The following is a 26,162-nucleotide window of genomic DNA, read 5'->3' on the forward strand; positions in this document are numbered from 1 at the left end:
CATTAATGTATGCGAGGAAGGTAAGAAAAAGTGTCATTATTATTTCCGTTCCTATGAATGTCTACAAAGGCGTATGTTAGGCAGAGTTGTTTTTTATAAGGATACCAGGAGCCTACCCAAAGTATCACTTCTGTGCAGCCATGACAAACGCAAAAATCACTGCTATGAGCGCAACCATGCAGGCTGTGATAGCGGCGATGAACATCCGCGCTACTGGGTATTTACCCTTGGTGAGAGCGTCTTGTATTGAAAAGAATCTCGTCGCGCCAATAAGGAGCAGTACCAGTGATAGAGAGATAGCGGTTGCCCCCAAAGGACGAGCATATCTCTGGGTCGCAGCGGAGGATAGAGGGGAATCTGGGGATTTACTGGAAGAGACAGCGAAGAGCTGGACGATGGCGACACCCACGGAAGTGACGACGAGAGAGGTCCGTACGTAGGCAAGGAAGGTGCGCTCAGATGCGAGGTGATCTCTTGCTACGGAGCCATTATTAGTGAGAAGGAGGCTGACGTGCATTGAGGTACTGTGAGGTCACTGGCAAAAGGAGAAATTCCGAATGTTTCGAGCTGCGACATACTTATACGTACATACCGGTTTCTGCACACTATCTTCCTTTATACCATATTCTTTGACAATGGATTGAGGAATGGATTAAGGTGCCTTTCATCGACGTTGGCAAAGGTAGGTGATGGTCGAATTTCAAGAATGATCCAGGGAAGCCGCAGTGCCAGTCCTGCTTCTTCTCTGCATCCGTCATGTACTCATCAGCCTTCCTCGACGTACTCCAGTAATTCACTTACCATGGGTCACGATTCTCTTCGTATTGACACTGGCTTGTATAACAAAGTCCCTCTCACCAGCGACGTTCCAGCAGACAGGTCGCCCACAATTCCCTCATTTCGATTATCGACCTCACTCAGCGAGAAACCACCTCCTTCGCCGACGGGTATCGACAGCCTCATCCTCATAGTTTCCAGAAGACATACGGATCACGAAGCAATGAATCCCGAAAGCTTCTCGCCCATGTATTGCGCCAGCTCGCCAATAGAGTCATGCCTCCCAGCGTTTATGACATCGCCACCGCGACAGACCAGATCGGAGAGAAAGGGTTAAGCAGACTTCTTAAGGGTGGCGTAAAACTCGGCTCTGGAAAGCCCCAGGGTAGTAGGGTTCCAGGGGACGAAGATGAAAATGCCGAGGTGGACAGGGATTTCACCCCAGACGCGACATTTGATATTATGTCCCAGTTGAAGGACGTATTAATGATTTCCGTCCTCCGAGGATGGCAGATATTTGACGAAGGGTATGAAATTTTATGCCTCATGCGTTTGTTTCGCTCAAATGTACGTAGGAGCACAGATGTCAAAGCTGAACGTCAGCACAGTGGGAAAAGCTCTTCGCCGTTTCGAAGGTCAATAAATACCTTAAATCCCAGCGGGAAACGCTCTAGGTCACCATCCCCGGCGTCTCCAGCTGCTAATTTCGGAGGCCAGGTCCGTTCGACTGAATTGCTTTCTCAATGCATATCTATCCTCTCTTTCCGTGGTATCGGAAGATTGCAGGTATAAGATAGCCTTTCCAAGACCGTCGCGTCCCCCGAATGCTCTCCAGGCCCTCACCTTGAAAGTTGCCCAGTTCCTCTTACATGTCCATCGTCGTAACCCTAAAGTCGTATCACAAATAGGATTTGCCCTTATCCCCGCCTTCTACACGTTTCCACCCGAGATGTATGCGCGTCTGCTGGCATTTTTTGAAGAATGTATCATACGTGGCATTTTAGATGACTTGCGTGAAGTCCAAGGACTTCAGGATGAAATATCTTTCCACGGTAGGATTCCTAACCCGATCTCGACATATCTGTGGCACTTACTTCGATGCGCTTATAGCTCCAGAAGCTTTCGATGAATCTTTGGAAGCCCCGATGGTCTCTATCAGAGTGGATGTAGCAGAGGATGAAAGTGATATGTCGCATCATACGAAGCCGAAGTGGGCTCCTTGGACAGACACCGTATCGCCCCGCGTCCTTAGCATCTTGTCTACGAACGCGCCTCTACAGCCGCCCTCAGTTTACTTCTTGGCATCAATGACTCCCCCCCTCTTGGCCGCAATATTGGACAATATCACTTTGGTCTTGACTCGACAGCGCCCATCGATGTTCTGCACCGGCTGCACCGGCTGGTGGATCTCCTTGTCACAGCCAAAGTAGACGCCTATCTGGATCTACTTGCGGTAGTTGCTTATCACTCTCCGAAATCCAGACACGCCCGCCGCAAGTATGCTATCCGCATTCTGGCCGAAAGGAATGGGTCACGTCATAATCAGTAGGCCGCTTGCAAGTTCTGCATATCTGGCCAACTCTCCATCTATGAGAGACTTGCTTCAAGACCATCCTTATGACCACCAGTTCTTGCCGTGGCGTTTCATCCCCAGCCCCCGATATCCCCATAATGACTGCCGTTCTTGCAGTAGTCCGATTGACGGATTCGGACTCTTGTGCCCCTTCTGTACTTGTGCCGTTCATTTCGATTGCTACGATCATCTAAATGGATGCCATCTTGCCAAATACTCCCACAACGTCGGGCGCGAGTGTCCAGAAGGTGGCATTGTATCGTTTCTCATACCTGTCATCAAACAGACGAGATCACGGTGTTTGGACGCTTCGAAAGCGTGGTCACACATTTCGATATGTTAATTTATTCACACTCTGTCTTTGTTCAGCATGTCAGCAGCCTATGTGGGGGTGCATAGCTCAGGGACTCAGATGTACCTCTTGTCTTCAATTCGTCCACGTTCGTTGTGCATCTTCGCATACTCTATCAGGGTGTCATTATCATGAGTATGACTCAAGCCACATGATAATTGAGTGGAACACACTCCGGCAGACCTGTATCGACTTTTACGAAGATATACTTTCGTTGTCTCAGGAGCAGCTTCGGGGGAGGAGTTTTGAGGAAGCATCCATCATGGCCTCCGTACTTTGGACTCAGTTACAGCTGTTGAATAATGGTGTTGCCCTCGGATCCATTCTCATCACTCACAATGGTAGGGGTGCTGGAGAGATGACATCATACGAAGTAGCCGAATTTGAACTCCATCGCGTCCTACAGGCGTGCGAAGATCTGATATCACAAGGTTTCCTAGCAGCATCTGCTGCTACAGAGGACTATCTGCAAGGCAATGGCATGCAGCGATCTGAACATCCAATCTGTTCGATTGGTCTAACCTCATTTACATCACCACGACGATGAAATCCCCTGCAGCAAAACCATGGCTTGGGCCCTTCAACCAACCAATCGTCTCTCCTGACCGTTACTCAGCCTGCTATATTTACTGCTAGAGAGTCACCAGACCATCCATTTGAGATGCTACCCTTATCGCACCTGCGGGATGTTCTCGGAAGAGACTTCGATCTACACTCAGACGCAATAGCCAAGTATCTGTTGTCATACCTCCATCACCTAGGGTTTTTCGAGCGAGTAGACAGACATCCGACCCTCTTCGATGATAATCCAAACGTGAATAGCATCTCGTGTAGTTTCCCCTTACCCCTTGGTCTCGACTTATCCACGGACGTGGAAACACTTTTCACATCGGTGGAAGCATGTCTTTCAGATTTGGATCTATCTGTTAACGAGACGGGTTTCCTTCTCCTCAGCAGGCGTCTCTGGCCCAATGGCATGGCGTCAGAGTATGCGGTAAGGCGGTTGACACAGGCTATCATTTCATGGGTCTTCGCCGAGGTGAGCTGTAGCATGTTTGTTCAACGACATGAATGCTAATAACATGAAGGATGACAATCTTGCTATGATACTTCGTGACTATGTCGCGAAGCAGCAAAGCCTTCCTGGTGTTCGAATGGCGGACGATGTCAACCCTTGGCCTGAGGCTCGGACTCTGCGGCATGTCCCCCCAAGTTCTATCCATAACGGTGGTGACTACGTAACGGCTAGGCGGTCATTGTTATCCCATTACGCCATTCCATGGCTATTGGCTTTATCACAACGAAGACGCTGAGAACTACGGAAGACTATTATACGAAACATCTATTCAGGCTGGCACAAACATCTCCTTCTGCTGACCAATTGGCCGCTCCTTCCCCTGATTTCCCGTCACCGAAATCAGCAGATGTCGTTACGCACAACTTTGATGCTCAATATTTCGACAGATTGCTCCGTCTTATCATCCGTCTTTCTCAAAATTTGGTGACTTTCACAATTTTTGACGATTTATTTGTGCGTTGGTTAGAGGCGGTATCAGCTTCAGATCGTTTCGAAGAGGTATGTTTCCCGTCCCACTTTCGGAGCATTCAGTTAAATCTTTTCCTTTTTACTCAAGCCTATACCCTCACTCAGCCGTCTGTTCGCACGAGATGTCCAGGAGTCAACTTCAAGAGCGAGTGTATTCGATTCTACAGCGGGTCAAGATAGTAATGATGCTACTATAGACCCCTGGCGCCGGGTCATCAGTGTTTCCACTGAGAACAAAGCCGGTCTTTTACGCAGTCTGCGGTGGATATACGTCTTTGCACGATCGGGTGTCGACGTACCTATCCAGACGTATTTTCACTTTACCACTTTGATGGAAAAGTTCCAGACGACAGTTACCGAGTCACTTTTGTTCGTCAAGACCGTAATGTCATCGACGTGGCAAAGGCCAACAAGCCGCTTTGAAATCCAAGATATGTTTGGCAAACTCCATACTCGCCTTATGCCGGAGGTTTTGCAGACTCTTTCTGGTGGAACACATATCAAAGACGTGTACGGTTTCAGTCGCTTGTTCTGACTTCTTGTTTGGCTTCTGACGTGACTATAGGCTTGATTTCATTCGTCAGACATTAGCTACATGTTTGCTGCTGTATGGCTGCAACCGAACCAAGGTCGTGGAAATGGAAATGATCTACAATGACGAAGTCAAAGACTTGCCTTCTAGGTTACTTTCCCAGCATTCATGTAAAGTTGTTCTTTGACTTATCTTAGTTTCAGGCGCAAGATCAACGTCCGCAGCTCGATAGTTTCCGATCCTATCATCGTGCCTTCGAATTTCATGGCCGCTGTTAATCGATACATGAGTGCCGACGTTGATGACGTTTCTTGCCTGATAGCGAAGTTTTTCCACATGTTTCTTATGCGCTCACCGTATCTTGAACCTCATGAAGTAGACAATTTTATCCTCAAGAATGGGAACATGCTATGCAATTGGTGAATTTCGTTTCTGTCCTGTCCTGGGCGGTCACCAACGGATCCTCCTTAGCGCCTGGCAGTTATATGGAATCCGTCGATCCGAAATCTCTGCGTTCAGAGCGCCATTTCTTTTGCGAACTTTAGTTGTAGATACCCAACCATTCCAGCATACCTTGAGGAGGGTCTTCAGCGCCGAGGATGATTGGGAGCTTAGGTTTTATTCTTCCTCTTCCCTGTGTGACATCCTGACCCATACATGCACTTCCCAGGTTAGACGGTATCGCTCGACTATTTCGCATAATCTTGGATTCCCCAAGCTCAGACTTCCAGGTCGAGGGCAGGCAATGGAAGTCGAGCGTTAGCGACGTGTTCTACTACTTTTTTACTTCTCTTTGGGCAGACAAAAAAGTTTGTGTCTTCACCTCCTCTCAACAAATTTGAATAATTCTCGTGTAGGAGGAAATCCGACTCTCAGTTGATACCTTGGTTTCAAACATGCTCGCGGTGCATTTTAATGCGATATCCTCCTGTTGGGATGAAGTTCTGTCCAAGTCACCAATCGAAGAACGTGTCAAACTGGTGTCATTCCTGATACAGCTGCGATCGCATTTCCCCACCTGGAAAGGTAATGGGTTTCTCTTTAAATCACCATTATAACTTATCGAGTCACCCAGTGGTGTCTTGGGAGGTCATCATCGAAATACTTCTCGAAGACCAATATGATGAAAAAGAAAGCGGCGATGGGCCAGCTGCTGCGCACCTGGCAGGTCTCTTCGTCTCTACGCGAATGTTGACTGATCAGGTCTTGGGGCATAGTCTATGTATGGTCTGTCTTCAAAGCACGACGTATCACCTGATGAGCCCGCAGATCCATCAGATACGGCACTTCTTCGTGTAGGCATTTGATCTCTGATAGTGTCTTCCTAACTTTAATAACTTAAAACATCTAGGCCTCTATCTTGCATCTGAGTCTCAGCATGATTGCAGGAGGTATCAAGATAGAGTATAACGATGTGCTTCGGATCAAGCACCACTTAGTCAGAGCCTTCGGGTTTGATAAGGTCTCATTGGCGCCTGCAGCGAATGGGCATACCTTCTTCGTCGAGTTTGGCGAAGCTGAAGAGATACCAGAGCTCGCATATCCTTGTGTGACGGAGCTGACTGTGGTTCTGGACGCTCATCATATCCTAAATTTGAACTCACTTAGTACGGGGATACAAGAAGGTGCTGATAGCACCACTCCTCTACTAATCGGTGCTCCATATGTAGATGTCTGTTTGGGTCTATTCTGCACGGTTAGAGATCTACAATCATTACCGGTTCTGGTCCTCAAGAGCATGATTGAAGCCCTAGGCATCGTCATTTACAAACATAACTTCGAGAAGGTCTACCTCCGACATTTGCAGCAGACTCTGCGGAGGGCAGTCTCGCGTGCTTTGGAACTTCTTCTTCTGGATATCAATTACGAATGCCGACAATTGGCGCTCTCTGTTGTCCAAGCATATATTAAGCGATGGCATGGATCTATCCGTTCTTTTGTTCAGTGAGTTACCACTTTTGTTGCTGGAAACTACTCTCATTCAATCATGCAGTTTTGCAATCGAACAGGTCGCCAAACTCATTGCTTCGCAGAGCCATCTTTCTCAAGATGCCTTGGTGGCTCAGGGCAAAGCTTTCATCGAATCCACCCTTGTAACGTAAGTCAAGCATCTCCCCGCTCTCATGGTGAGATAATATGACGTTATCACAGATATTGCAACAATGGAATATTTACTGGACTCATCCGAGTGCGTATATAATCATTTTATCGAGGCTTCTATTCATTTCCTCCTTAGCGCGATCTGGACCCTGAAGTCTTCGTCATTCTGAAGCAGGTTGCCGATGCGAATGCCAAGGCCTCGCCTAAACCTATTTCTGATCTGCGTGAATCCTTACTGCGGGATACCCTTCCCAGGGCCGTAGAGACGGACCAAGCTGCTTTCCAGGCTTTGTTAAAGAACTTACAGAGCTTCATAGAGGTGGTATACCATCAAGGATACTCACTTGATTTGATGTCATGTCGGTTCCGTACTTTCCTCTCTTACTTTATGACACTGACTTGAAGTCTAGTTGTGGGTCAACATTTGGTTCACCTTGCTCGCCGTAGTTCAGAGTGGGCTTCTAATGCCATCAATCCTTCCCCCCTGCTCTCTATCGCAACCATACTGATTCAACACAACAAATCCCAAAGTCGGGTCTGTAAGATCATGTCGAACAGGTGCCGTTTACGACTGACATGCATTCTAATAGGACATGCTGACATATACGGATGCCATTCTCCGAATCACACTGACTAGGTTGGCTGTCGATAAAACCTGTCTTTCTAAACTCATCCAAGTCACTGCCACCCTCTATCGGAAAACGCAATCAACAGACTCTGTGCCCTCTAACGCAATTATTGCCGTTGTCCTTGAATTGTTGTCTGACGGGCTCCGCATGAAGGTCCGTGTTCTGCCGATAACGTTGAAGGCAATGCTTGAAGTACGTAAACGCTGTCCTTTTGCAAGATTGATGAACTCTGAACTTCAATAGGCTGTAATGACGACGGAGATCGGAGGGCATACAACTCCCGCTGTTCTGTATCATCAACAGTTTGCAAGTATAGCTGATAATGGGTTCCACTTCCTCCAGAACCACGTGTGGACAGATGTGCGCTCCGATAGTGACTATTCGGCGTCTCTGACAGTAGGAAAATTCATCCTACAAGCAGCTACCTACGATCCCAGTGTTATGTCCAGAGTTATTGAACAAACTGTTGAGGTTAGTCGTGTACTAGACGCCCTTACAGATTCTGAATTCATATCATAGCGTTCTTCACGACATTATATGACCATCCGAGCGTGGAATATGCTCGTTTTATCTGCACTAATGGATCCATCTGAAAGTTGGATCACGCTCATGTATATGCAGCTTCCAACATTCTCTTCTGCATACCAGGCTACTCTTAGAGAATACCTCCAAGCCGGTACAAGCCCCCCGGAATCTGCAATAACGGACATCAATCATGCATACGTGGCCATCAAATTATGGCTTATGCTGGCGCAGAAACGAGCTGTAAAAGAGGACGGAGGTTCTATATCCGCGTTCATGGTTTGGAACGAACTATGGCCTCCGTTCGAGAGTCTTGTCAATGTCTTTGAAGCAGAAGTGCAAGTGGGCTTGTCAATGGTAAGCATCTTCCAATGACTCGGAAAGGACGGCGGACCGGTTGACGAAGCCCCCACAGACGCTGGCCATGCTGACCTGGTCGACAGTTGCTGAGCTGTTTCTTTTCATTCGAGCACTGCATAGCCCTGTGGCTTCAGAGTCGGCATCACACATTGGCCTGGTAAAGCGATTGAAGAACCTTGGCCGCGGGGAAGCGCATACGTCCAAAGTACACCTTCATTTTCGTGTTGCTCAATTAAGCCTGACTATAATTTTGTGCAGCTATCACGAGCACTGCGCAATATGTCCGAACCACCTCCTGAAATTCCTATAGGTAGTCATATCAATCAGGCGGCGAAGGATCTCATCGCGGCGGAGAAACTGAGGATCTTAGAGGCAAGGAGAGAACCAAGATCAGGTAGAAGTGCGACATAGTATATGTAGAATATGAATAATGCATTGCAAGATTTGGGATAGTCTAACGAAGGCAATATTAGGGCAGCATCGAAGAAGCCTCCACTACAATCACACACCTAGCTATGACATTCATGATTAGGCAGTGCGTAGCCGGGCCTTTTGAGCCTGTTTCCGCTTCTCTTTGATGACGGTAGACCCTATAAAGAAGCCAATAACTGATAGACCGACGACGAGGATAAAGGCAGGTAGCCGGACAGCCCATTCTCGAGCAGGAAAGAAACTGTGTATTTGACTGGCAGGATCGAAGAAGGGCTGATTTGCTACTGAGTAAACGAAAGAGAGAAACAAAAATGCCACGCACCAGTAATATTGCCCAAGTTGTATAATAGGTGAATACGACAGCTGCTCCCAGCAGCATTGCCCCTCCCAGTGCTTTATCGCTTGTTCCCTGTAATCAGAATCAGAGAATTCCAGCACGGACCATGAGAGTAGACAGAGGTGCACCATTGAAGTTACGAACGTGGAAGTAAAAGTTGATCGAGTGACCAAAGCAGGCGACGCGTTGACTTCGTTCCCACCACTTTCACCGGCAAACAAAAGTCCAGCCGCACCTCGTCGTCGTTGTCTCCATCGTCGTTGTGAGCAGCGGTATCCATCCCAGGAGGGCCTTGACGCTCGTCGCATGGATACCCATGTCTTTGCCTCACTAGCGCATGTCCAAATCCTATTAGTACCAGTTGGCTCTATATCTCAGCCGACCTTCGATAAATATGTCGCGGAAATTCGCAACTTCGAGTCCATTAGACTTGGGGACATACCAGTGGATAGCAAGGATGAGAGAGGTGCGTACAGATGATTTATATCGAAGAATATAAATCCCATTGCAAATCTAGCTCGGTTCATGCCCAACCCTCTTTCGACAGGCCATCTCCATTTGAGCTTTCCAACGCATCCGCCTCCTACTTCACATATACCCCTTTCGTTGTTGCGGCCTTCTCATTTCCCACTCGCCGTTATTGGTATCGCCTCATGCGCACCGGATGACACGCTTCCTTCTGTCCTTGCCCAGTTCCATGGCACCCTACTTGATCTCTTTCCAGCGGACTTCGTCTTCCCACTTGCCAGAATCTGTTTTGTTTTTGAAGAGGGTGATGGTAACAATAGCACCAATCTAGGCGACAGTCTTCCAGGTTTAGCCGTCATTCCAAGCATGATGGGTAACAAGAAAATATACCTTGGAACACTTATAGCCGATTTGTGTTCAAATGTCCTGGGTGAATTCGGAGTACTTGTATGCCTCATTGTTATCTGTTGTTGGCTTAGCTTAATGGAAATAGGTTCAAGCACTCGAAAGTCCATTGGGAAACGAATATCTGAACTCATCACTCCTACCGGTTCTCCCTCCGTTATCGGAACTCCCCACGCCCTTGAATGGAAATCGAATACGTGATGTCCTACCGCCTCTATCGTCACATAACAGTGTACCCGACATGTCAAAGTCTGGTTTCACCCTAGCGTCATCTCCTAGCATGAAACGAACTTCGTCTGCGGGTCATCGGCAATCTACGCTCACAGTTCCCGCCTCAAAGAAGCGGCTAAGCAGTATCGGCGCTGTCTCATCTCCTGGACGATTGTTCAAAGTCTTAGGCGATTTCTTCACCCTTGCAGGCAGAACAGAAGACGCCTATGTATGGTAGGTCTTTTGACTGGGTTTGACCTAAATGTTCTCATGGGCGACAGGTATACGGAATCCCTTCAACTCTTCAGAGCGACGCCCGATCCAGTGTGGCAGGCTTCCGCTTTAGAGGGTCTCGCCACGATATCTATCCTTGATTCATGGTCGGCTGGACATGGACTAGTTTGTTCTTCTCATTTCTGGTATTATTTTTTCTGACTTTCCTATATCAGCAAACATCCACAAGTGCCACCACCCGTGATCCTTGGGCTGACGTTGCCGACAAACTGACCCAAGCAACCTCGCTGTATTACAGGACACCCATTGCCGACATGGACCATCACTCTCTTGTTGCTTATCTTTATTGCTGTTGCGTGCTTCGACATTCTTCTCTTCTTTTCTCTGTATGGTCCGCCAAAGGATGGGGTCCGCTTGCTTTTACAACCATGTTGCAACCTGGGACGACACCTTACCTCCCACCTACGATATCCTATGAAGACCGTAATTCATGGTCACATTTAGAACGTTTAAGTTCAATTTCGGGCATATCTCGCATATCTGTTGCCTCCGTTATTGCTCAAGCTCATGGTCCCTGGTTGTTACACCTGGACGCTAGGGAACGAATAGGCGTTCTGGAAGCGGTGGCTGCCTTGTATTCTTGCTTGGGATTCAGGCGAAAAGAGGCATACATCTTACGAGAGGTTCTTGGGTGTATTCTTGACTTGATTGTCTGTGGTAGAGATGAGGATGGTATTGCTACGGCGTCATATAGTCCTGATGAAGGCGCACAGACTTCCACGACAAATGCTACCATGTCGTCGGCACCAGGCAACCCTCAGGTTGGGGTGAGGGTGAATGAAAGCACAGAGGGAAATCACAGCATCTTGAAGCTTCTCACTCACCTTTGCAGGGTCCTCGGTATCGAATTAGATGCTGTAAAGATCGTCGATGCGGACAGCACTTCGGTGGATGCCAATGAGCCGGATGACGACTTTCAACTCCGAGAGCCCTTTGGTTGGCCTGAGTTGCAGGTTGGCGTTGTCCGAGAAGCAGTGGCTGTTGCGGAAGCATTACCAGGTCATTGCGCCAAAATTATAACAATGTTTTGTATCTCATTTTTGTTTAGATTATCTGGCCGTTGCTCAATTTGCCTTATCTTCTCTGAAGACTCTTCAAGACGTGCTGGAAGTTGGCGATCAGTATCATTTTTACAAGACTGCTACGGAAGCATTGTCGACGGCACGGCGACGGGGGGACACTAGACCCGTGGAATACTGGACAGGGAATCCCATCACCAGTATCTCTGTGGCGCCGTATGTCTGAATTCTAGCTTCCAAGATGAAGTCTGATTCCGAATCTACTAGGCTACCTCTTATACGTCTGCCCAACGAGAAACCCCTGTCCGCCCTTCGGCCAAGGTCTGGTGAGGTGAACCCAATTCTCACCGGAGCTAGAAATCCTTTCCTTTACAATCCTCGACAAGCAGCATTTGGTCAAGTGAGTTAATTCTCCATATCTCACATTAGTACTGACCTCATTCCCCCAGCCGAGTCAAACTATGGTTGTACAAAATGAAGTACTTGAATTCGTAATCGAGCTCCAGAACCCCTACGTTTTTAACCTTGAACTCGACTCTCTTTCTCTCAGGTTCGTAGATGTTGATTATCCTCCTTTCGCGTATTTAAGATCCGAGCAGTACCACTGGTGTCCCATTTGAATCCACGCCAACGCGAGTATTGATTCCCCCGGAATCAAATTATCGTGTCGTCGTTTCTGGAAGGGCCACGCAAAGTGGCACACTGACAATTCGGGGTTGCATTGTCCAAGCGCCCGCAGGGGCCCCTCGCGAATTTGTCATTCCTCTTGCTACTGACGACGAACTGGAGCGACGAGCGCGAAGACACGGGGCTCTACAATGCGAGATGGGCCGGTCAAAGTATTCTGGATTGGATGCATTCCCTTGGGAAAAGGCTTTGAAACGTGGGAACACGCAATTGGCCAGATCGCCACCGAGGTCAATCCCCAGATTTTTAGAATGCAAAGTTGTTCCCGAACAGCCACTTTTGCGCATCCGACGTACGTCAGTGACGCATGGGGCCCTGATGCTGTATGATGGAGAGAGGTGAGTTGGTTGTGTTTCTGCTGGGGTCAGTTCTGACTCAACATCAGGTCTACCATTCGGTTGACAGTCGAGAATGTCTCCTCCCTGCCAGTTGATTTCCTGAGATTGGTTTTTGATGACTCTACAATTGCCCCCGCCCAGCAGGCTCTTGCCGAAGGCTCCCTGTCTACCTTCGACACTTACGAAACGGAGTACAATCTGATACATCGACCGCTATTCTCATGGAATGAGGATGAAAGCCGGACTATTGATCCAGCCGGTAAACTAACATTGACTGTACAATGTTTAGGGAAGGTCGGATGGTATGCGGTCTTCTCACTAAGAAAATCCTTCTCTAATCATACTCTGCAGCACCAGCGGCACTATACACGTCACGTATGCTTGCATACAACGCAACCCGGAAAGTCCTTCAGAAGTATTTCACACTCGTCAATTATCGTATCCGCTCATGGTCACCGTATATCATATGCTGGACTGTCAAGCAATGGATATTCTCCCATTGCCTTTGCACGATGATGACAGCAGACCCAAGAAATCTCAGTTGCCAAAGAGTGATATACCTGACTGGTGTTTGTTCTCAATTGAAGTGAGAAATTCTTATGGGACACCATTCGAAGTAACTATCGAGAGAGTACAACAAGGTATCCTTCTACCGATGTGCTCAGGACTCGATGACTTACTCGCTATCACAGACGCCGGGTTTGCTAAAGCCTCAAGCATCATCGCTCCTGGTTCCACTTCACGGTCAGTGTAGCCATCAACTGTATTCTGGATTAGCTAAGTTTGATGCTGATCTAGCCTTGTCATCCCTTTGCGAAAGTTTTTGCTGACCCAGCCACACGTCTCCCAAGCTATACCAACGTTGTCTGATAGGCAATTCGTGCTCACTGAATCCAAATTATCGGATGACGAGGAACGAACCCAGACGGAGCTCTTTTGGTACCGAGAGGAATTGTTCAAGTCACTACAGTGTCGATGGCAAGAGGTATGCTTGTCACGATCTACTTCTCGTTCGTCGAGTTGACGGTTTTTAGGTGGGTGGCACCCGGTCTGGTGATTTGTCATTACGACAGCAGCGGATGACACTGCCAATGCTGAATACTTTGCGCACGGAAGCTGCGAGGATTGATATGTCTTTGCTGACATTTGACGAGTTGGAGGTGCCTCATCGAAACGACAAATATCATCCTCGGGCGAACGAGTTCGTACACCTTCATATCAAGATTAAAAACCAATGCGGTAGGAAAACTCGTGAATTCTGTGTAAGAAATGCTGACGTATGACAACAGGCTCTCCGTTGACTTTGTCATTGGACCTGGTTATGGAACCTTCTGAGCATGTCATCTATGAGGGGGTCCTCAATGATATACCGGTGGGACAACTGGAGGGCGGAACCTCATTCGACATCACTATACCGCTGTGCTTCCTTGCGTATGGCCGCTTCACCATTTGGGCAGCAGCTAATACGTTTGGAGGGAAAGCCCGGGAAAGGGTACAAGGTCTCGCACACCTTACCGCAGTCCTCTCCGAGGGATGATACTGGCGTGCCGAAGGGACACTAATAGTTCCTCATAGTTCAACACGCGCGTTATTTACAGCAGGCCAAGTATTGGCGGTTCTGAGAGAGCGGCGCGCAGTGTTCTACAGAGACGGGTTCGTACCGTAGATTGTGCTTGCATAAGTAGTACACTGGTTATAGTATGACTCAACATCGCACTGCGAAGAGCCTTCATTCAATATTAGTCGAAGTCCGATTCATCTTGTTTGAAAGCAGCTGAATACGCCAGTATCGTCCCATACACCAATCTGCGTGGATGGTTAAGGCAGTGAAGCGGAAACATGTGGTGACGTACCCTCCCCCAATGATGGACATTACACATGCACTCTTTGTAATGACATCGGAGTGCGCCAATACAACGGGAAGAGCGAATCCGGTGACGACGACAAGAGATGTAATGAAACGTCCCAGGTCGATAGGTCCACCACCGCCTTCATATTGGCTCGAAAAGTCGTCCGAGCCACAGTGAGAGAATACGGCGTTAGGAAGAGGTGCGAGAACGAATGTTAGGGCTGCATTGCGATAGGGTCATGATGTATCGAAGGAAAGGATACTATCAGAGACGAACCAACGAGAAGCGGTAGCCAGTTGTGCCATAGCGCACAAGACAATATGATCAGTAAGAATCCTACAGCAAGTACGAAAGACAGAAGAATGACGGCTAGAATATAATGAGTAACTAGATGACTGCAGCAGAGCAATCAAAGTACGCACTTTTGAGGCCAGCAGCCATGGTGCCAGGAGGGAGACGTTGCTTGGCTGTATTTGGCTGTTGCCTTGAAGTGGACACAGTGTGACTCAAAGTCATGCACGCGTGACATCGCTCTTCCACAACGACAATTACGACGCGCAACGGCCGCAATGCAACCAAACGCGCCGGCGAGCCATTCTCGCCTCCTTAACGCGTTGGACGATAGTTTTGTGAGGAATACCCTGTCTTCCGTCGAAAACATGCTACTGACATCCATGAAGAGGCCACTTCAGCTGTCAAATGGTCTTGCAACTAATGACAGGGTGCGCGCGCTACGCGAAGCCCGTGCCAAACAGGTTGTCTCGTCTTCCTCACAACAAAGTGAGTTTTTGAGCGTCGAAAGCGGTGCTGCAGTCAACTGATGGGCACAGTGGCGGACGCGGAATTTTTGTCGAGTTCAATGGCCCGGGGTCGCCGTTCTATTGGTGGGGCTGGAGGATTTAGCTTAAACTACGACGACGAGACACCGATTAGATCAATAGATGTTGGTGGGCCTGACCAGCAACAAAAGTAGGTCATGAACTAGTTTATGCTGCAACCATCCTCACCTTTCTTTGAAGACTAGAGGAATTCGTTGCTCAGTTCGTTACTAGTGCAATCGACAATGTCAGTCACGGGTTGACCGTCAAATCTGCTATGAAAAGCCTTGGCCTCAAAGAGTGCGATCCGTTACGATACCACCACTTCATTTACTCATTCCCTTTAGTGAGAAAGATACTGTACCTGGACTGGAAATCCGGCTCCTACCACACCAGCTAATAGGTGTTAACTGGTCTGTCTGTCTCACAAGATCCGTCTGTTTCTGGCTCATTTAAGTATACAGGATGCTCGACAAGGAAAAGAGTAAAGATAAAGGCGGCATCTTGGCGTTCGTTATCTTTTCTGTCCTTGGTTTTGTACCACTCACGTCCTGTGGCTACAGGGATGATATGGGTCTCGGTATTCTGACTTTATTCCTCAATCACGCGTCTTTACTAATATCCAGGTAGGGAAAACAGTGCAGATGATCGCTACTATGCTATTGCACATGCCTAATATTGACAGCGAAGTTTGCCGGACAACGCTGATTGTCGTTCCTGCTGCTCTTCTACAACAGGTGGTGTATATTGTCAACTGCAGCAGCCATTCGTTGACCCTTGTGTAGTGGAAGGAAGAAATCGAGCAGAAAACAGGAGGGACACTTACGGTCCATATTCACCATGGCAAGGACAAAATCAAGGTACCGATTTCTCCGTTTACGCTACCCCGATGAACGAACCATTTGTAGAGAAAGTCACAAATCGATTCTTACGACGTAAGTAGGTTGATTTTAGCATCTCCGCCCTCTTTCATCGGGAACACATTGAAGGTCATCGTCACTACATATCAAACTCTCAACGGGGATTTTGCTATTCCCAAAGATGTCGGTCCAACTGAAGAAGCTGAATGGCTTTTTGAATACGGGCGAGTGCTACAGCGTCGTGAATGCATCACCCTTGCCTGACGTTTAGCGTGTAGTGGCATACTTGCGCAGACACGTTTCTATCGTGTCATTGCAGATGAAGCGCAATATATCCGGAATCGGTAAGTGTCATTTTGCTTCTAACCCTATTCGCAATTGACATTCCACAGATCGACGCGGTCGAGTGTCAGCTTAGCTCACGTTAAGGCAAAATACAGGTGGATGCTCACTGGCACCCCTGTCACCAACACTCTGTAAGATTCTTTTGTGTTTTTATCCCTTGTCCTTGTGGTCGTGACAACATTCAACTAGCGCCGACATCTATGGTCTTCTGAGGTTTGGGCGTTTCAGACCCTGGAATGATTGGAATGACTTTAACGAACACGTGGTATGAAACTACGGAGATTTTGACTTCTCCTCAAGCCAACCCTTGGTCATTTTAGGCGCGTGTTCAGAGCGAAGACGCCGTACTCGCAGGTATGAAATTTCTGTTCTTTCATCGTTACCTAGCCTAGAAGTGTCGACATCAGGTGAAAGGGCCAGACAAATTTTACGCCCAATATTACTTCGCCGGACGAAGGGTTCCATGCTCGAAGGAAAGCCGATCTTGGAGCTTCCGCCAAAGGATATCGCGATCGTCAACCTTGAATTTTCAGAAGAGGAGAGAGAGGTACGCCATCAGGTTTCATCTTGGCAATTAACGTGGGAACTCAAACTCATTCAGCTTTACAACTCCTTTGAGTCCCGAAGTAAAATTCGACTCAGCAAATTTATCAAGGAAAGGACCCTTGTCAAGAAGTGAGCCGCTGAAACCATGTCTTGCGTTGTCAATGCTCATGCTCCTTCTAGCCACGCCGCTGTTCTGGTGAGTAGACGCTCCTACAATTATAGATCAATGTTCACTGTAGTTCAGGTTATGATTCTACGGCTCCGACAGTTGTGCTGTCACCCAAATTTGATTTTGGTATGCCACCTCTTAGATTCAGAACAGGATTACCGCTGACTTACGGTGACAGTCTTTAACAGACAGCTATGACGATCCCACGATGTTACTAGCGGGAGAAGCTGAGAAGGAACTATCCCGTGCTTTGAAATTTCGAGGCCGGCAGTGGGTGGATGATGTTAAGAAGATGTATGTTTGGTCAAATTGTATATTGTATCTTTGCTGATTTGATATTTAGGTTTCTACTTCGTGCGCGCGCTGCGGAAACCTTGGATTTCGATGACGACGAGGAAGGGGAAGAAGGGTCAAGCTGTCCTGCTTGTGGAGATTGTAAGGCTCTTGAGTTATCCTGGGACATTTTCAAAGAATTCTTCTAGACCTTACCAACGAGACTGGTCGAATTCTTGGGTGCAAGCATGAGATGTGTTTTGACTGTCTACTTGATATGCGGAACGCTCCCATCGCTCACAACGGCGAATTGTACGTTTTACTAGCTTTTTTTTTGCCGATCCCGTCACAGTTTACCAAACAATCACAGTGGAAACGGCAGCGAAAAGGAGAACCTCGCTGCGGAGAAGAAGTATGAAGAAGCAGCTTCCAAGGGTCACAGGCCATGTACGCCAAGGTTCACCGCTGGTCATCTTAAATTCTATTGACGTTATAAATGTTAGGTCCAACGTGCAAAGAAATGCAGAACGTTGGCGATTCAAAAGTTTTCAGATCCATAGCCTTTCAGCCTACCGATGAGGAATTAACCAAACATGCCAAACGAAAACGCACGCTTAAGCGGGCTGTTGTCGGTTACGACATATCCGATGAAGAAGAACAGACATCGCTGGAAGAACGGATTGCGTCAGACTCAGACGACGACTTGCCCGATATTGCGAATATTATGCTGCCCAAGAAGAAGAAGGCCAGGGTTGAACGAGACGTGTGCACCTTTTCCTTGTTTCTGATGTTGCTGATACTGATTGGATGCAGGATGATACTTTGGATCTGACAATTGACGATATATCTGCATCGTCAAGGTCCGAAGACGTTTACATGAGTCAGTCATCTGAAAAGTTCTCCCCCGCAAAGCGTAAGACATCAAAGAAAGCTGGAGATGGACCTTCAGAAGCTCTGATCGCAACATGGCGGAAGGGTGACGATGATATGGAGCCGAGTACAAAGATGTTAAAATTACTATCTCTATTGAAAGAATGGGACGCCAGCGGGGATAAAACTATATGCTACTCACAGTGTTTGTTCGCCTCTCGTCCTCTGCACCAAGTACCACGGCACTGATATAATTATAGGGACATCTATGCTCGATCTTCTCGAGACATTATTTTCTCGATACGGAATTCGCAGCGTGCGTTTTGACGGAAAGATGGACCGAGCATCCAGAGACCAAGCAATACAAACATTCAAAGGGGCAGGAGGACCTAAGGTCATTTTAATCAGCACAAAATGCGGTGGTGTTGGGTGGGTAAATTTTACCTTACATGAGCCTACGCTGACGCGGAGAAACAGACTGAACCTGGTGGCGGCTAACAGGATCGTCAAGTAGGTGCCATCCATGTTAATCATACTCGTAACCGACATTTTTGATCAGTATGGACCTGTCATGGAACTATGCAGCGGAGTCACAGGCTTATGACCGGTAGGTATTCTCTATTTCGTTCACTATACCAGAGCTTGGTATTTACATACTCTCAGGGCTCATCGAATCGGGCAGGATAAGTCTGTATGGGTTAAACGACTCGTTGTAGAAAACACCATTGAAGAACGGTAAGCTGTCAGCGTTATGTGATTGCGTCCATTCTGGCAACAGTCCGGTTTAGTATGTTAAAACTTCAAGATGTCAAAGTTGGTCTTGCGGAGGCTGCCCTCGGTGAAGGGACAGGTAATAAACTGCACAAGCTCAGTGTAAAAGATATCAAATTTGTGAGTAGTTCTTCCTTCTGTTTCTATCCCATACTGAAGATCTACTAGTTGTTTAATATGAATAAGGACCAGAATGGTGATGAGTAATGCGAACCCTAAGAGAATCCATTTTTCTCTTCCCTCAGCCCTGGATTGGCCCTGGAGATACTTGACTTATTATGTATTCTAGTACTCTTTACTCTAGTACATTTTCTGTATATCGTTAGGTATAAGTAGCTCTGATGCTATATCTAATTATAATCTAATGTCGTCGGTTGGAGGAACTCAAAAAATGAACGAATTCGGTTGCGGATTCGACCAAACTTGACTATTTGTTTTTGGATGTTATCAGGCCAATTCCGCCGCGGAGCTCTTCCGACCCGCATATCGTTTATCATTTTGCGCTTGATTGTTGCTATCTTTTGCCGTTGGCATCAACTTGTGGCCAATATATGTCTTCCCATGCTTTGGCTTTACTTGTTTACGTTCACTTGACTCCGAGGATTCTTCATGGATAATAACTTCCCAAAGCAAGAGAGACAGTCGCTATCGTACTGGCTTCAAGGTGTTCGAAGTAATCCGCTGCTTGATCACCGAACAACGGAAGAACTGCCAGAGGAAGCGGACGTAGTGATAATTGGGTCTGGGGTAGGCCACTACTACTTATGGGCGACATATCTTCACGTTGTCAATGAGGTTAGGCAACGGGTGCAATGACAGCCTTGGAGCTCTTGTCTAGCCCAAATCCACCCAAATCCATCGTGATGCTCGAGGCCAGAGAGCTGTGTTCGGGGGCTACCGGAAGGAATGCTGGCCATTGCAAACCAGATCAGGTATTCTTTCCGTACAGTTCACCACATGAAGAAAGTTATCCCATTCGTTGACAGTGGAGGGGATTTGCGAAATACCAGTCCAGATTTAGCACTGAACAGGCCTTAAAGGTTCGGTGCTTCTTCTGTAATACCGTATTGAAGACGCTTAACAATCTTTCAGATTCTAGCCAATGAACAAGAAGCGTTCGAACGCGTAGTCGCGTATATTCACAAATACAATGTCAAGTGCGATCTGTGGGTAGGAAAGACGGTGAGTGAATATCACAAGACACGAGCACAGCCATTATTTATCTCGATTTCAGCTCGATGTCATAATAGACGAAGAAATTGCCACCAAAGCCGCTGGCATTTTTGAACGCTATCGAGCTGCAGGAGGAAATGTAGACCATGTTGAACATATCACTGATCGCACCGAGGCTACCAAGGTTGTTGAATATACTGTGTACTGTGCTAGAATCTGACATGTTTTATAGCGTTCTCGTATCAACCACGCTGTGTCTGTCTTTTCGTGGGATGCAGCTTCCTTGTACCCGTGGAAACTTGTAGACTATATAATTACGACATGCTTGTCCAAGGGTCTCAACCTCCAAACCTGGACTCCAGTCAACTCTGTCAGCTTGTCTGATGACTCAAGAAATTGGGTCGTCGCAACAGAGCGAGGATCGATTGTTACTCCCACAGTCGTACATGCAACGAATGCATACGCTTCAGCTCTACTTCCCGAGTTCGAGAACATTATCAAACCGACGCCCCATATGTGTGTAGTTCTTTGCTTGACAGTTCAATTAATCTGACGACTATCTAGGTGTAACAAGGTAATTCCTCCACGGTCCTGGTCTGGTACCAAGGCTCTGCAAAACACATACGGCGTGCTTTGTCCGGGCGACGCTTTGTACTCCATCAACCCACGACCAACTTCGGATGGTATCATTCTGTTTGGAGGCAGCAATCCGGGTCAACATGCGTTGCTGAAATATATCGAAGAGCATCCTGATGAGCGAACGAATGACGGTTTAACGAATTTCGAGCCAATTACAAAAGCTGTCGATGACTTCATTCAAAGTGAATTTTCAGACTGGTAAGATGCATATTGGCACAACATTCCGTGACTAAATCTTGTTCTCCAGGGGGCCTGCATCTGCTCCAGGAGAGGGATTAGACTATGCATGGAGCGGCATCATTGGCTATGTAGTAACAAATACCTCTACAGATAAGTCTTCATCTCATTTTGTCCTTAGAGCGCAGACGGTCTACCATATGTTGGGCCAATACCTGGTAAACCTGGTCAATGGATATGCGCCGGTCACAATGGCCATGGCATGGTGCGCCCATTACCTTTTACCAACGTACACGCCTTTCATAATCGAACAGACCCGAATCTTTACTGCTGCCCCGGGACTTGTCAAGCTAATTCAAGGTGGTACTTGGGCAGATACAGGTCTGCCAGAATGTTTCGAGCTTACGCCAGAGAGATTGAATCGCGTGTCCAAGCTAAATTCCAAATTAAGCGACAGAAGGGACACGAGAATGTGAGAAGATGATAAGTAGAGTGAAATGATAATATGTGGTGTAATCTAAGAGTGTGAGGCAAGAAATCATTGATTTCTTGGGTTTGGGGTGAGAGAAAACAACTTCGAGGTACGAGCTAGTTGAGCGGAGGAAGAACCGGCAACAAAAAGTTGTACTGGAGGGAAAGTAAGCTAGAAGCTCAGACTTGCGTAGTGGTAGAAGCTGAAATCTCTGGTGTTCGGGATACCTGCAACCTGGACAGCTGAGAAAAGTAGCTGCCACTGGTTTGACTCAAACCAGGCACAAACCAAACACAGAAGGGAGTAGGTGGGCGGGGGCACCAACTTGAATGTTCCCCAGACCCCGGCCCATCATGCAAGATGTATTGTATAATAAAATAAATACACCAACTCATTAGGGACTCGAAATCTCACTTTGGGCTTGAGATCGTATAGCATGCTTAACGTTAGCTCACTGCAGCCATCCTCTTTTCTTGTTCACAAAACATATCTTCAATGTTTATTTGTACATTGTACTCTGTGTAGTGTATACTCCCAGAAGTGCTGTCATTTCTCCCCTTGCCACACTGCACACTGAACACACGATAGATCAGCCTCCTGTTTTGACGTCGCTTAGTTGCGAGGAGAAGCGACGTTTGCAGATGGTCGGCTTACGCGTCTGTTTTCCGGAACCAACACTCAATACATAATTTCGATTAGAATCGAGGTATTACAATATACATACAGCAAGCATGATTGAGGGTCGAAGATCCTTCAAACAACGGAGAGGATCCACAGAAGAAACATGATCAGGACATTTTGATACTGGCGGACGATGCGCGTCTAGTAAGAAATGACGGTAAGAAGTGAAGTGCAGAAAGAACAGCATACTAACCAGAATAGCGACGGGCTTCTCGTTGGCTAGCCGGTCCCCTTGATCCTGCCCCTGCCCCTGCTGCCCCAGCTGTTCTTCCTCGCCAACCAGCTCGAATTCTTCATCTAATTCATCTTCGCCAATGTAGTCGTCGTCGTCAAGATCATAGTGAAGAGGGACAACCTGAAGTAGTCAGTGAGATTTCAACAATTTGTTGACGTCCAACTTACTCCGTATGCTTGAGGAAGAATTACAGGTGTGGGGGGAATAGGTAGGTCAGCGCTCTCGGTTTCAAACTGGAGAAAATCAGCGGAGTGAAATAGGAAGGAAAGCAGCCTACTATAAATCGAGGATGTCGTCGATATGGGTGGTAGCGCTTGGCATGCGAAAAACGATAAGTCGGCAGGCGAAGAGTCGAGGCAAAATTTTGCTGAAGGACTTCATCATACGCAGGGATATGACGAGGTACGGCTTTTAGACTGGTTTGCTTGGAGGAGCGATGAGGCATCTCAAGGGGAATAAGTTTGAAGGACGACGTAAAGAGCTGAAAGGCCTGTTGGAGCTTATATGTATTTTTCTTAGCTTTGTGAGGAAAATTTACACGGCGACCGCAATTGGCTGAGCGTATTCCTTCTTTGAACATGCATGATGCCGGACCACAGCCAGTCGTGAGGGCCCTAATCGAGAATATTCTTTTCGATAGACTGATCGACAGGACACGCAGGTAACCATTTCCAAGCCGAGGTCATTCCCACCAATGAAAGACCTGATCCGGTAGATTGGTCGGAGCAATCGAATTTGTAGACGCGCCGGACTCTTAGGCGACCTACAGCGCCTGACAGCCTCGAGGCCGAATAGACCATGTTGTCGGGGATACGCTAGAAGGTGTTCGGCCCTTCTATCGTGTCTTGAAGTAGGTCCTGTCACCAGCAATCCCGAACGAGGACGCCGTCCGTCCCACGCCTAACAGATATTTCTCGGTCTTGCACCTCAAGTTTTCCCGAACGGGATACCCATGCAGGTAGGATATTCTTCTTTCGAACACTCCGTGGCCTTCGACACTAAATCCTCCAATTTTTCGAATCTTTGCAGTACCTCGGTTCTTGTCGCTGGGGCATTAATGCGGACGCGTGCGCGAATGTGACGTGACGGATCGAGTCATGTCGTGTCACACCAATAAAAGGCGCGGGACCGTGTGTATGTCGCGTTATTCTGTATCAGTGATGTACTACCACCACTGAAATGAACAGCGTCGTTCAGGTGTCCCATACTGGAGTGAATCGTCAAGACAAGACTCGGCTTCTGCAAATTTCATCAACAATAACGACCTGCCAACTCACCAAGTAGGCACGCATTTGCGCACGGACCTCAAAGAGCTCAATACTACGGTATCCATCTAAATTACAAGAGGCAAGATGACCCTTCAGCAATGAAGGAAAGAATACAGCAACGCACTTTCTGGCCGTACCCATTTTCTCTAAGAATCCAGCTTTGAGAATGTCGCCTTCTCATCCTTCATGCTCTTAGGGTCAATTATCTTGCTTGCCGTCTGTATTGCTCGCCAAAAGCTTCAAGAAAAGCTCCCCCTTTGTCGCAAGATCCTATTCTCCGATTATCTTGACGGTCGAGCCGTGAGATTGCGTCTGGGCGCCATCGCACTTGCCTGTCCTCGACATTTTTGCCTCTTGAAGTCTTGTTTGTCACCAGGATAGTCCAGGAACGATACCAGAGGCTTGCATGCGTCTATCGCCTTCAAGAGGCGCAACATGTAAGAACGAGCCACGGTAAAAACCCGCAAAATCAGCCTTGTAAGTGAGAAAAATCCATCGTAATCACTGTAGACTGAACCAGATGCCCTTCACTGCAGCAGACGATGCTGCCGGCAGTGCTGACAGTGTCGACGATGGTGGTGGTTGTGGTTACGATTGAAGAAATAGGGTTACAAATCAGAACCATCGGAACTGCCGATCGCATTTTCTTGCCGCAATACCTCTCTCTCTCTGCGTTTGTCTACTCTATTCCACTAAATACTCTCCTGCTAATGACCGTATTTCTCAGTCTACCGGCGCAGTTTACCTGGTAGAAATCGCCCATGTTGATTTTTTGAACTGTTACCGTGCAAAATGCTCATTCCCAATTTGTCGCGGTTTGAATTTTAGGTTCTTTTGAGCCACCCGTATTGCCTTGTTGTTTGTCCGACGATGCCAGACCTAGCGGCTTCTTTGCATTCTGCTAAATCCAATTATTGTGCCGAGCGGAGCGACAACTTTCCTGAGGAATTCGTTCGAAGTCTGTCAAGGACCTCATTTTTAGGTTATCGCTGCACTATGACTTCCATCGGTTTTTTATACATGTTGCGGCCTAGGATATCTGCATGTACAGTCCTCCTCATTTCCTCCTATCGTCCTAATTGTTTTCTTTGCTAGGTAGTTCTCAGCTGTGCCTCTGTTCAATTCAAGGGCTCAAATGCCTCGGGACTTCCCTCCTCACTAAGGTTTCCTGTTGCAAATGATGACCTCGCACCAACGTTTGACTTCCCTGGTAATGGTCTTCCTTCTCATGAACACGAAATCCAGAAGAGGTGACTTGCCTTGCTCCTCGAATCGCGACACTGGATTTGCTAGTTGATGGCCCCACCTCTTCCTAACAAGTTGAAACTGAGATATTGTAAATGCATTCACCCTTTTACGTGGTGCTCTCTGACTTGTTCCAGGGATACTGATTTCTCGTTACAATACCTTCAGCGACGACCAAGCCAGATCTTTCTGATGCGCCCAAAGCCCCTAACTCTCGTTGCTCGAAGGTGCCTTGGAAGTCGCCTTCTTCTTATGGTCCTCGCAGAATTTGCTCCTAATTCGCAACGCAACGGATATTTCGAGGCCCAACAGTTCGTTGTATGAAATACAACGAGTCTCTGGCTTTTTACCACGAACCATTGCCGCCCACTCAAACAACGTTCTCAAGGACAATGATCATCATCAGCACTTGATCCGCCAAATGCGTCGGGTAGTCCCTTCTTGGTTACCAACGCGCATCTCAGCGGTGTATGCTGTCCATCTTAGATCTACTGTTCCCCTTTAACTTTCCACCTTCGGTTGTCAGTCGCCTAATGCCGAGCCCTAGAAATCGGTAAGTACCTTCTCCCATTCTTCAGCTGATGGAACTAACTTTGTGTTAAGCATGGTCAGACCTATAAGCAGCGGAACATCTGCTTGGAGTTCTCTCCCAAAAAGAGGTTGTTTTACGGAACGATTCTGTCCCAGATGTTCAGAAATGATAGTCAAAAGTTTATATGAACTGCACGCAAATTTTATGTTTACGTCGTGATGACTAGCCAACCGAGTAGCCTCCTTTCACAAGAAGTATCAGGAAAATCATATTAACGTGACAAACGAGTAAGTTAGCGCTTCCATATGAATGTGTGTTCCCGGTAGCAACGTCACGCAAATACGGATGGTCCGTAAAATGGGAATGTCACCTGGATCATACAGTTTTCGGTCGAACGACTAGTGGAAAGGGGAAGCATCTCCAAAGGTAAGTACCTATAAAAAGGATGAAATTCACGATTCTCAGCCTGCCTGTCAACAATCCATATTATCTCATGAGTTCCTAAATGAAGATCAGAACGAGCGCCAGCTGCCAACGTCTTTACCACTCTATTCGGTTGAGCACGAGCTGCGAACGCTCGAAGATTTGGTACCTGTACATTTATGGGGATGCACGATACTCACTTTTCGTTTGTAACCAATCATCGGCACACTGCTC

The 26,162-nt window shown here is 47.4% G+C and overlaps 7 protein-coding genes across 7 annotated transcripts; 4 read left to right on the forward strand and 3 right to left on the reverse strand.

Annotated features, from left to right (window-relative positions):
- Positions 1–140: 140 nt before the first annotated feature.
- EV420DRAFT_1620288 (uncharacterized protein) lies at positions 141–8,802 on the forward strand (the record flags this gene model as incomplete). Its single annotated transcript, XM_060475560.1, is given in 37 exon segments — positions 141–428; positions 958–1,304; positions 1,353–1,546; positions 1,575–1,829; positions 1,888–2,129; positions 2,235–2,576; positions 2,596–2,688; positions 2,728–2,741; positions 2,763–2,797; positions 2,822–2,918; positions 2,946–2,973; positions 2,995–3,043; positions 3,077–3,133; positions 3,161–3,217; positions 3,341–3,464; positions 3,486–3,532; positions 3,602–3,741; positions 3,791–3,954; positions 4,053–4,278; positions 4,337–4,758; positions 4,814–4,930; positions 4,984–5,199; positions 5,252–5,450; positions 5,512–5,589; positions 5,638–5,806; positions 5,856–5,948; positions 6,050–6,075; positions 6,132–6,724; positions 6,774–6,878; positions 6,932–6,968; positions 7,017–7,234; positions 7,328–7,415; positions 7,471–7,701; positions 7,753–7,980; positions 8,029–8,388; positions 8,447–8,596; positions 8,650–8,802. 37 exon segments carry the CDS (start codon positions 141–143, stop codon positions 8,800–8,802), a joined length of 6,282 nt encoding a protein of 2,093 aa, XP_060331974.1.
- Positions 8,803–8,919: 117 nt separating this feature from the next.
- On the reverse strand, positions 8,920–9,235 carry EV420DRAFT_1268760 (dolichol phosphate-mannose biosynthesis regulatory; the record flags this gene model as incomplete). The annotated part of the gene is made up of 2 exons (XM_060467462.1): positions 8,920–9,096; positions 9,146–9,235. Coding segments are annotated over 2 exons (267 nt in total), but the record flags the coding sequence as incomplete, so codon positions are not given.
- Positions 9,236–9,332: 97 nt separating this feature from the next.
- Positions 9,333–14,257, forward strand: EV420DRAFT_289126 (TRAPP II complex). The gene is made up of 15 exons (XM_060481553.1): positions 9,333–9,626; positions 9,678–10,075; positions 10,122–10,477; positions 10,525–10,642; positions 10,693–11,536; positions 11,586–11,772; positions 11,824–11,956; positions 12,006–12,106; positions 12,156–12,581; positions 12,629–12,883; positions 12,933–13,222; positions 13,274–13,325; positions 13,380–13,566; positions 13,616–13,820; positions 13,871–14,257. Exons 1-15 carry the CDS (start codon positions 9,467–9,469, stop codon positions 14,116–14,118), a joined length of 3,960 nt encoding a protein of 1,319 aa, XP_060331976.1. The 5' UTR covers positions 9,333–9,466; the 3' UTR covers positions 14,119–14,257.
- Positions 14,258–14,320: 63 nt separating this feature from the next.
- Positions 14,321–14,887, reverse strand: EV420DRAFT_1763453 (vacuolar protein sorting 55; the record flags this gene model as incomplete). Its single annotated transcript, XM_060480742.1, has 4 exons — positions 14,854–14,887; positions 14,708–14,800; positions 14,435–14,651; positions 14,321–14,387 (listed from the first exon to the last, which is right to left on the reverse strand). Exons 1-4 carry the CDS (start codon positions 14,870–14,872, stop codon positions 14,321–14,323), a joined length of 396 nt encoding a protein of 131 aa, XP_060331977.1. The 5' UTR covers positions 14,873–14,887.
- Positions 14,888–14,967: 80 nt separating this feature from the next.
- Positions 14,968–19,475, forward strand: EV420DRAFT_1537660 (SNF2 family DNA-dependent ATPase). The gene is made up of 31 exons (XM_060472955.1): positions 14,968–15,060; positions 15,112–15,211; positions 15,262–15,400; positions 15,451–15,549; positions 15,597–15,662; positions 15,714–15,758; positions 15,813–15,829; positions 15,880–15,986; positions 16,035–16,109; positions 16,158–16,184; positions 16,239–16,333; positions 16,388–16,453; positions 16,502–16,585; positions 16,644–16,719; positions 16,775–16,808; positions 16,862–17,001; positions 17,056–17,129; positions 17,181–17,196; positions 17,245–17,295; positions 17,348–17,463; positions 17,513–17,604; positions 17,652–17,754; positions 17,813–17,889; positions 17,946–18,205; positions 18,256–18,517; positions 18,573–18,741; positions 18,790–18,822; positions 18,872–18,919; positions 18,976–19,047; positions 19,101–19,203; positions 19,252–19,475. The coding sequence occupies exons 1-31, from the start codon at positions 15,001–15,003 to the stop codon at positions 19,288–19,290; spliced, it is 2,745 nt and encodes a 914-aa protein (XP_060331978.1). The 5' UTR covers positions 14,968–15,000; the 3' UTR covers positions 19,291–19,475.
- Positions 19,476–19,549: 74 nt separating this feature from the next.
- Positions 19,550–21,729, forward strand: EV420DRAFT_1537662 (DAO-domain-containing protein). The gene is made up of 10 exons (XM_060472956.1): positions 19,550–19,830; positions 19,884–20,015; positions 20,070–20,123; positions 20,176–20,265; positions 20,318–20,440; positions 20,489–20,772; positions 20,821–21,093; positions 21,143–21,203; positions 21,254–21,337; positions 21,387–21,729. The coding sequence occupies exons 1-10, from the start codon at positions 19,693–19,695 to the stop codon at positions 21,546–21,548; spliced, it is 1,401 nt and encodes a 466-aa protein (XP_060331979.1). The 5' UTR covers positions 19,550–19,692; the 3' UTR covers positions 21,549–21,729.
- A 447-nt stretch (positions 21,730–22,176) lies between these two features.
- On the reverse strand, positions 22,177–23,418 carry EV420DRAFT_289648 (uncharacterized protein). Its single transcript, XM_060481554.1, has 5 exons — positions 22,738–23,418; positions 22,628–22,693; positions 22,419–22,580; positions 22,269–22,366; positions 22,177–22,202 (listed from the first exon to the last, which is right to left on the reverse strand). Exons 1-4 carry the CDS (start codon positions 23,038–23,040, stop codon positions 22,298–22,300), a joined length of 600 nt encoding a protein of 199 aa, XP_060331980.1. The 5' UTR covers positions 23,041–23,418; the 3' UTR covers positions 22,177–22,202; positions 22,269–22,297.
- Between the last annotated feature and the right edge of the window lie 2,744 nt (positions 23,419–26,162).

This window comes from Desarmillaria tabescens (assembly GCF_030435595.1).
Source record: "Desarmillaria tabescens strain CCBAS 213 chromosome Unknown EV420scaffold_14, whole genome shotgun sequence".
NCBI classification, from domain to species: Eukaryota; Fungi; Basidiomycota; class Agaricomycetes; order Agaricales; family Physalacriaceae; genus Desarmillaria; species Desarmillaria tabescens.

What these genes read in the sequence shown, in the direction of transcription:
- EV420DRAFT_1537660 (XM_060472955.1), top strand. Translation starts at nt 15,001, where the DNA reads ATGCAACCAAACGCGCCGGCGAGCCATTCTCGCCTCCTTAACGCGTTG. An exon ending in ATGACTTTAACGAACACGTG is followed by an intron (nt 16,720 to 16,774) that starts GTATGAAACTAC and finishes TGGTCATTTTAG; the next exon opens with GCGCGTGTTCAGAGCGAAGA. An exon ending in CGAAGACGCCGTACTCGCAG is followed by an intron (nt 16,809 to 16,861) that starts GTATGAAATTTC and finishes TGTCGACATCAG; the next exon opens with GTGAAAGGGCCAGACAAATT.
- EV420DRAFT_289126 (XM_060481553.1), top strand. Translation starts at nt 9,467, where the DNA reads ATGGATACCCATGTCTTTGCCTCACTAGCGCATGTCCAAATCCTATTA. An exon ending in ACCAGTATCTCTGTGGCGCC is followed by an intron (nt 11,773 to 11,823) that starts GTATGTCTGAAT and finishes CGAATCTACTAG; the next exon opens with GCTACCTCTTATACGTCTGC. An exon ending in CTCGACTCTCTTTCTCTCAG is followed by an intron (nt 12,107 to 12,155) that starts GTTCGTAGATGT and finishes AGATCCGAGCAG; the next exon opens with TACCACTGGTGTCCCATTTG.
- EV420DRAFT_289648 (XM_060481554.1), bottom strand. Translation starts at nt 23,040, where the DNA reads ATGTTCAAAGAAGGAATACGCTCAGCCAATTGCGGTCGCCGTGTAAAT. An exon ending in GACGACATCCTCGATTTATA is followed by an intron (nt 22,694 to 22,737) that starts GTAGGCTGCTTT and finishes GATTTTCTCCAG; the next exon opens with TTTGAAACCGAGAGCGCTGA. An exon ending in TTCTTCCTCAAGCATACGGA is followed by an intron (nt 22,581 to 22,627) that starts GTAAGTTGGACG and finishes TGACTACTTCAG; the next exon opens with GTTGTCCCTCTTCACTATGA.
- EV420DRAFT_1537662 (XM_060472956.1), top strand. Translation starts at nt 19,693, where the DNA reads ATGGATAATAACTTCCCAAAGCAAGAGAGACAGTCGCTATCGTACTGG. An exon ending in ATCTGTGGGTAGGAAAGACG is followed by an intron (nt 20,266 to 20,317) that starts GTGAGTGAATAT and finishes TCTCGATTTCAG; the next exon opens with CTCGATGTCATAATAGACGA. An exon ending in GGAGCGGCATCATTGGCTAT is followed by an intron (nt 21,204 to 21,253) that starts GTAGTAACAAAT and finishes TTTTGTCCTTAG; the next exon opens with AGCGCAGACGGTCTACCATA.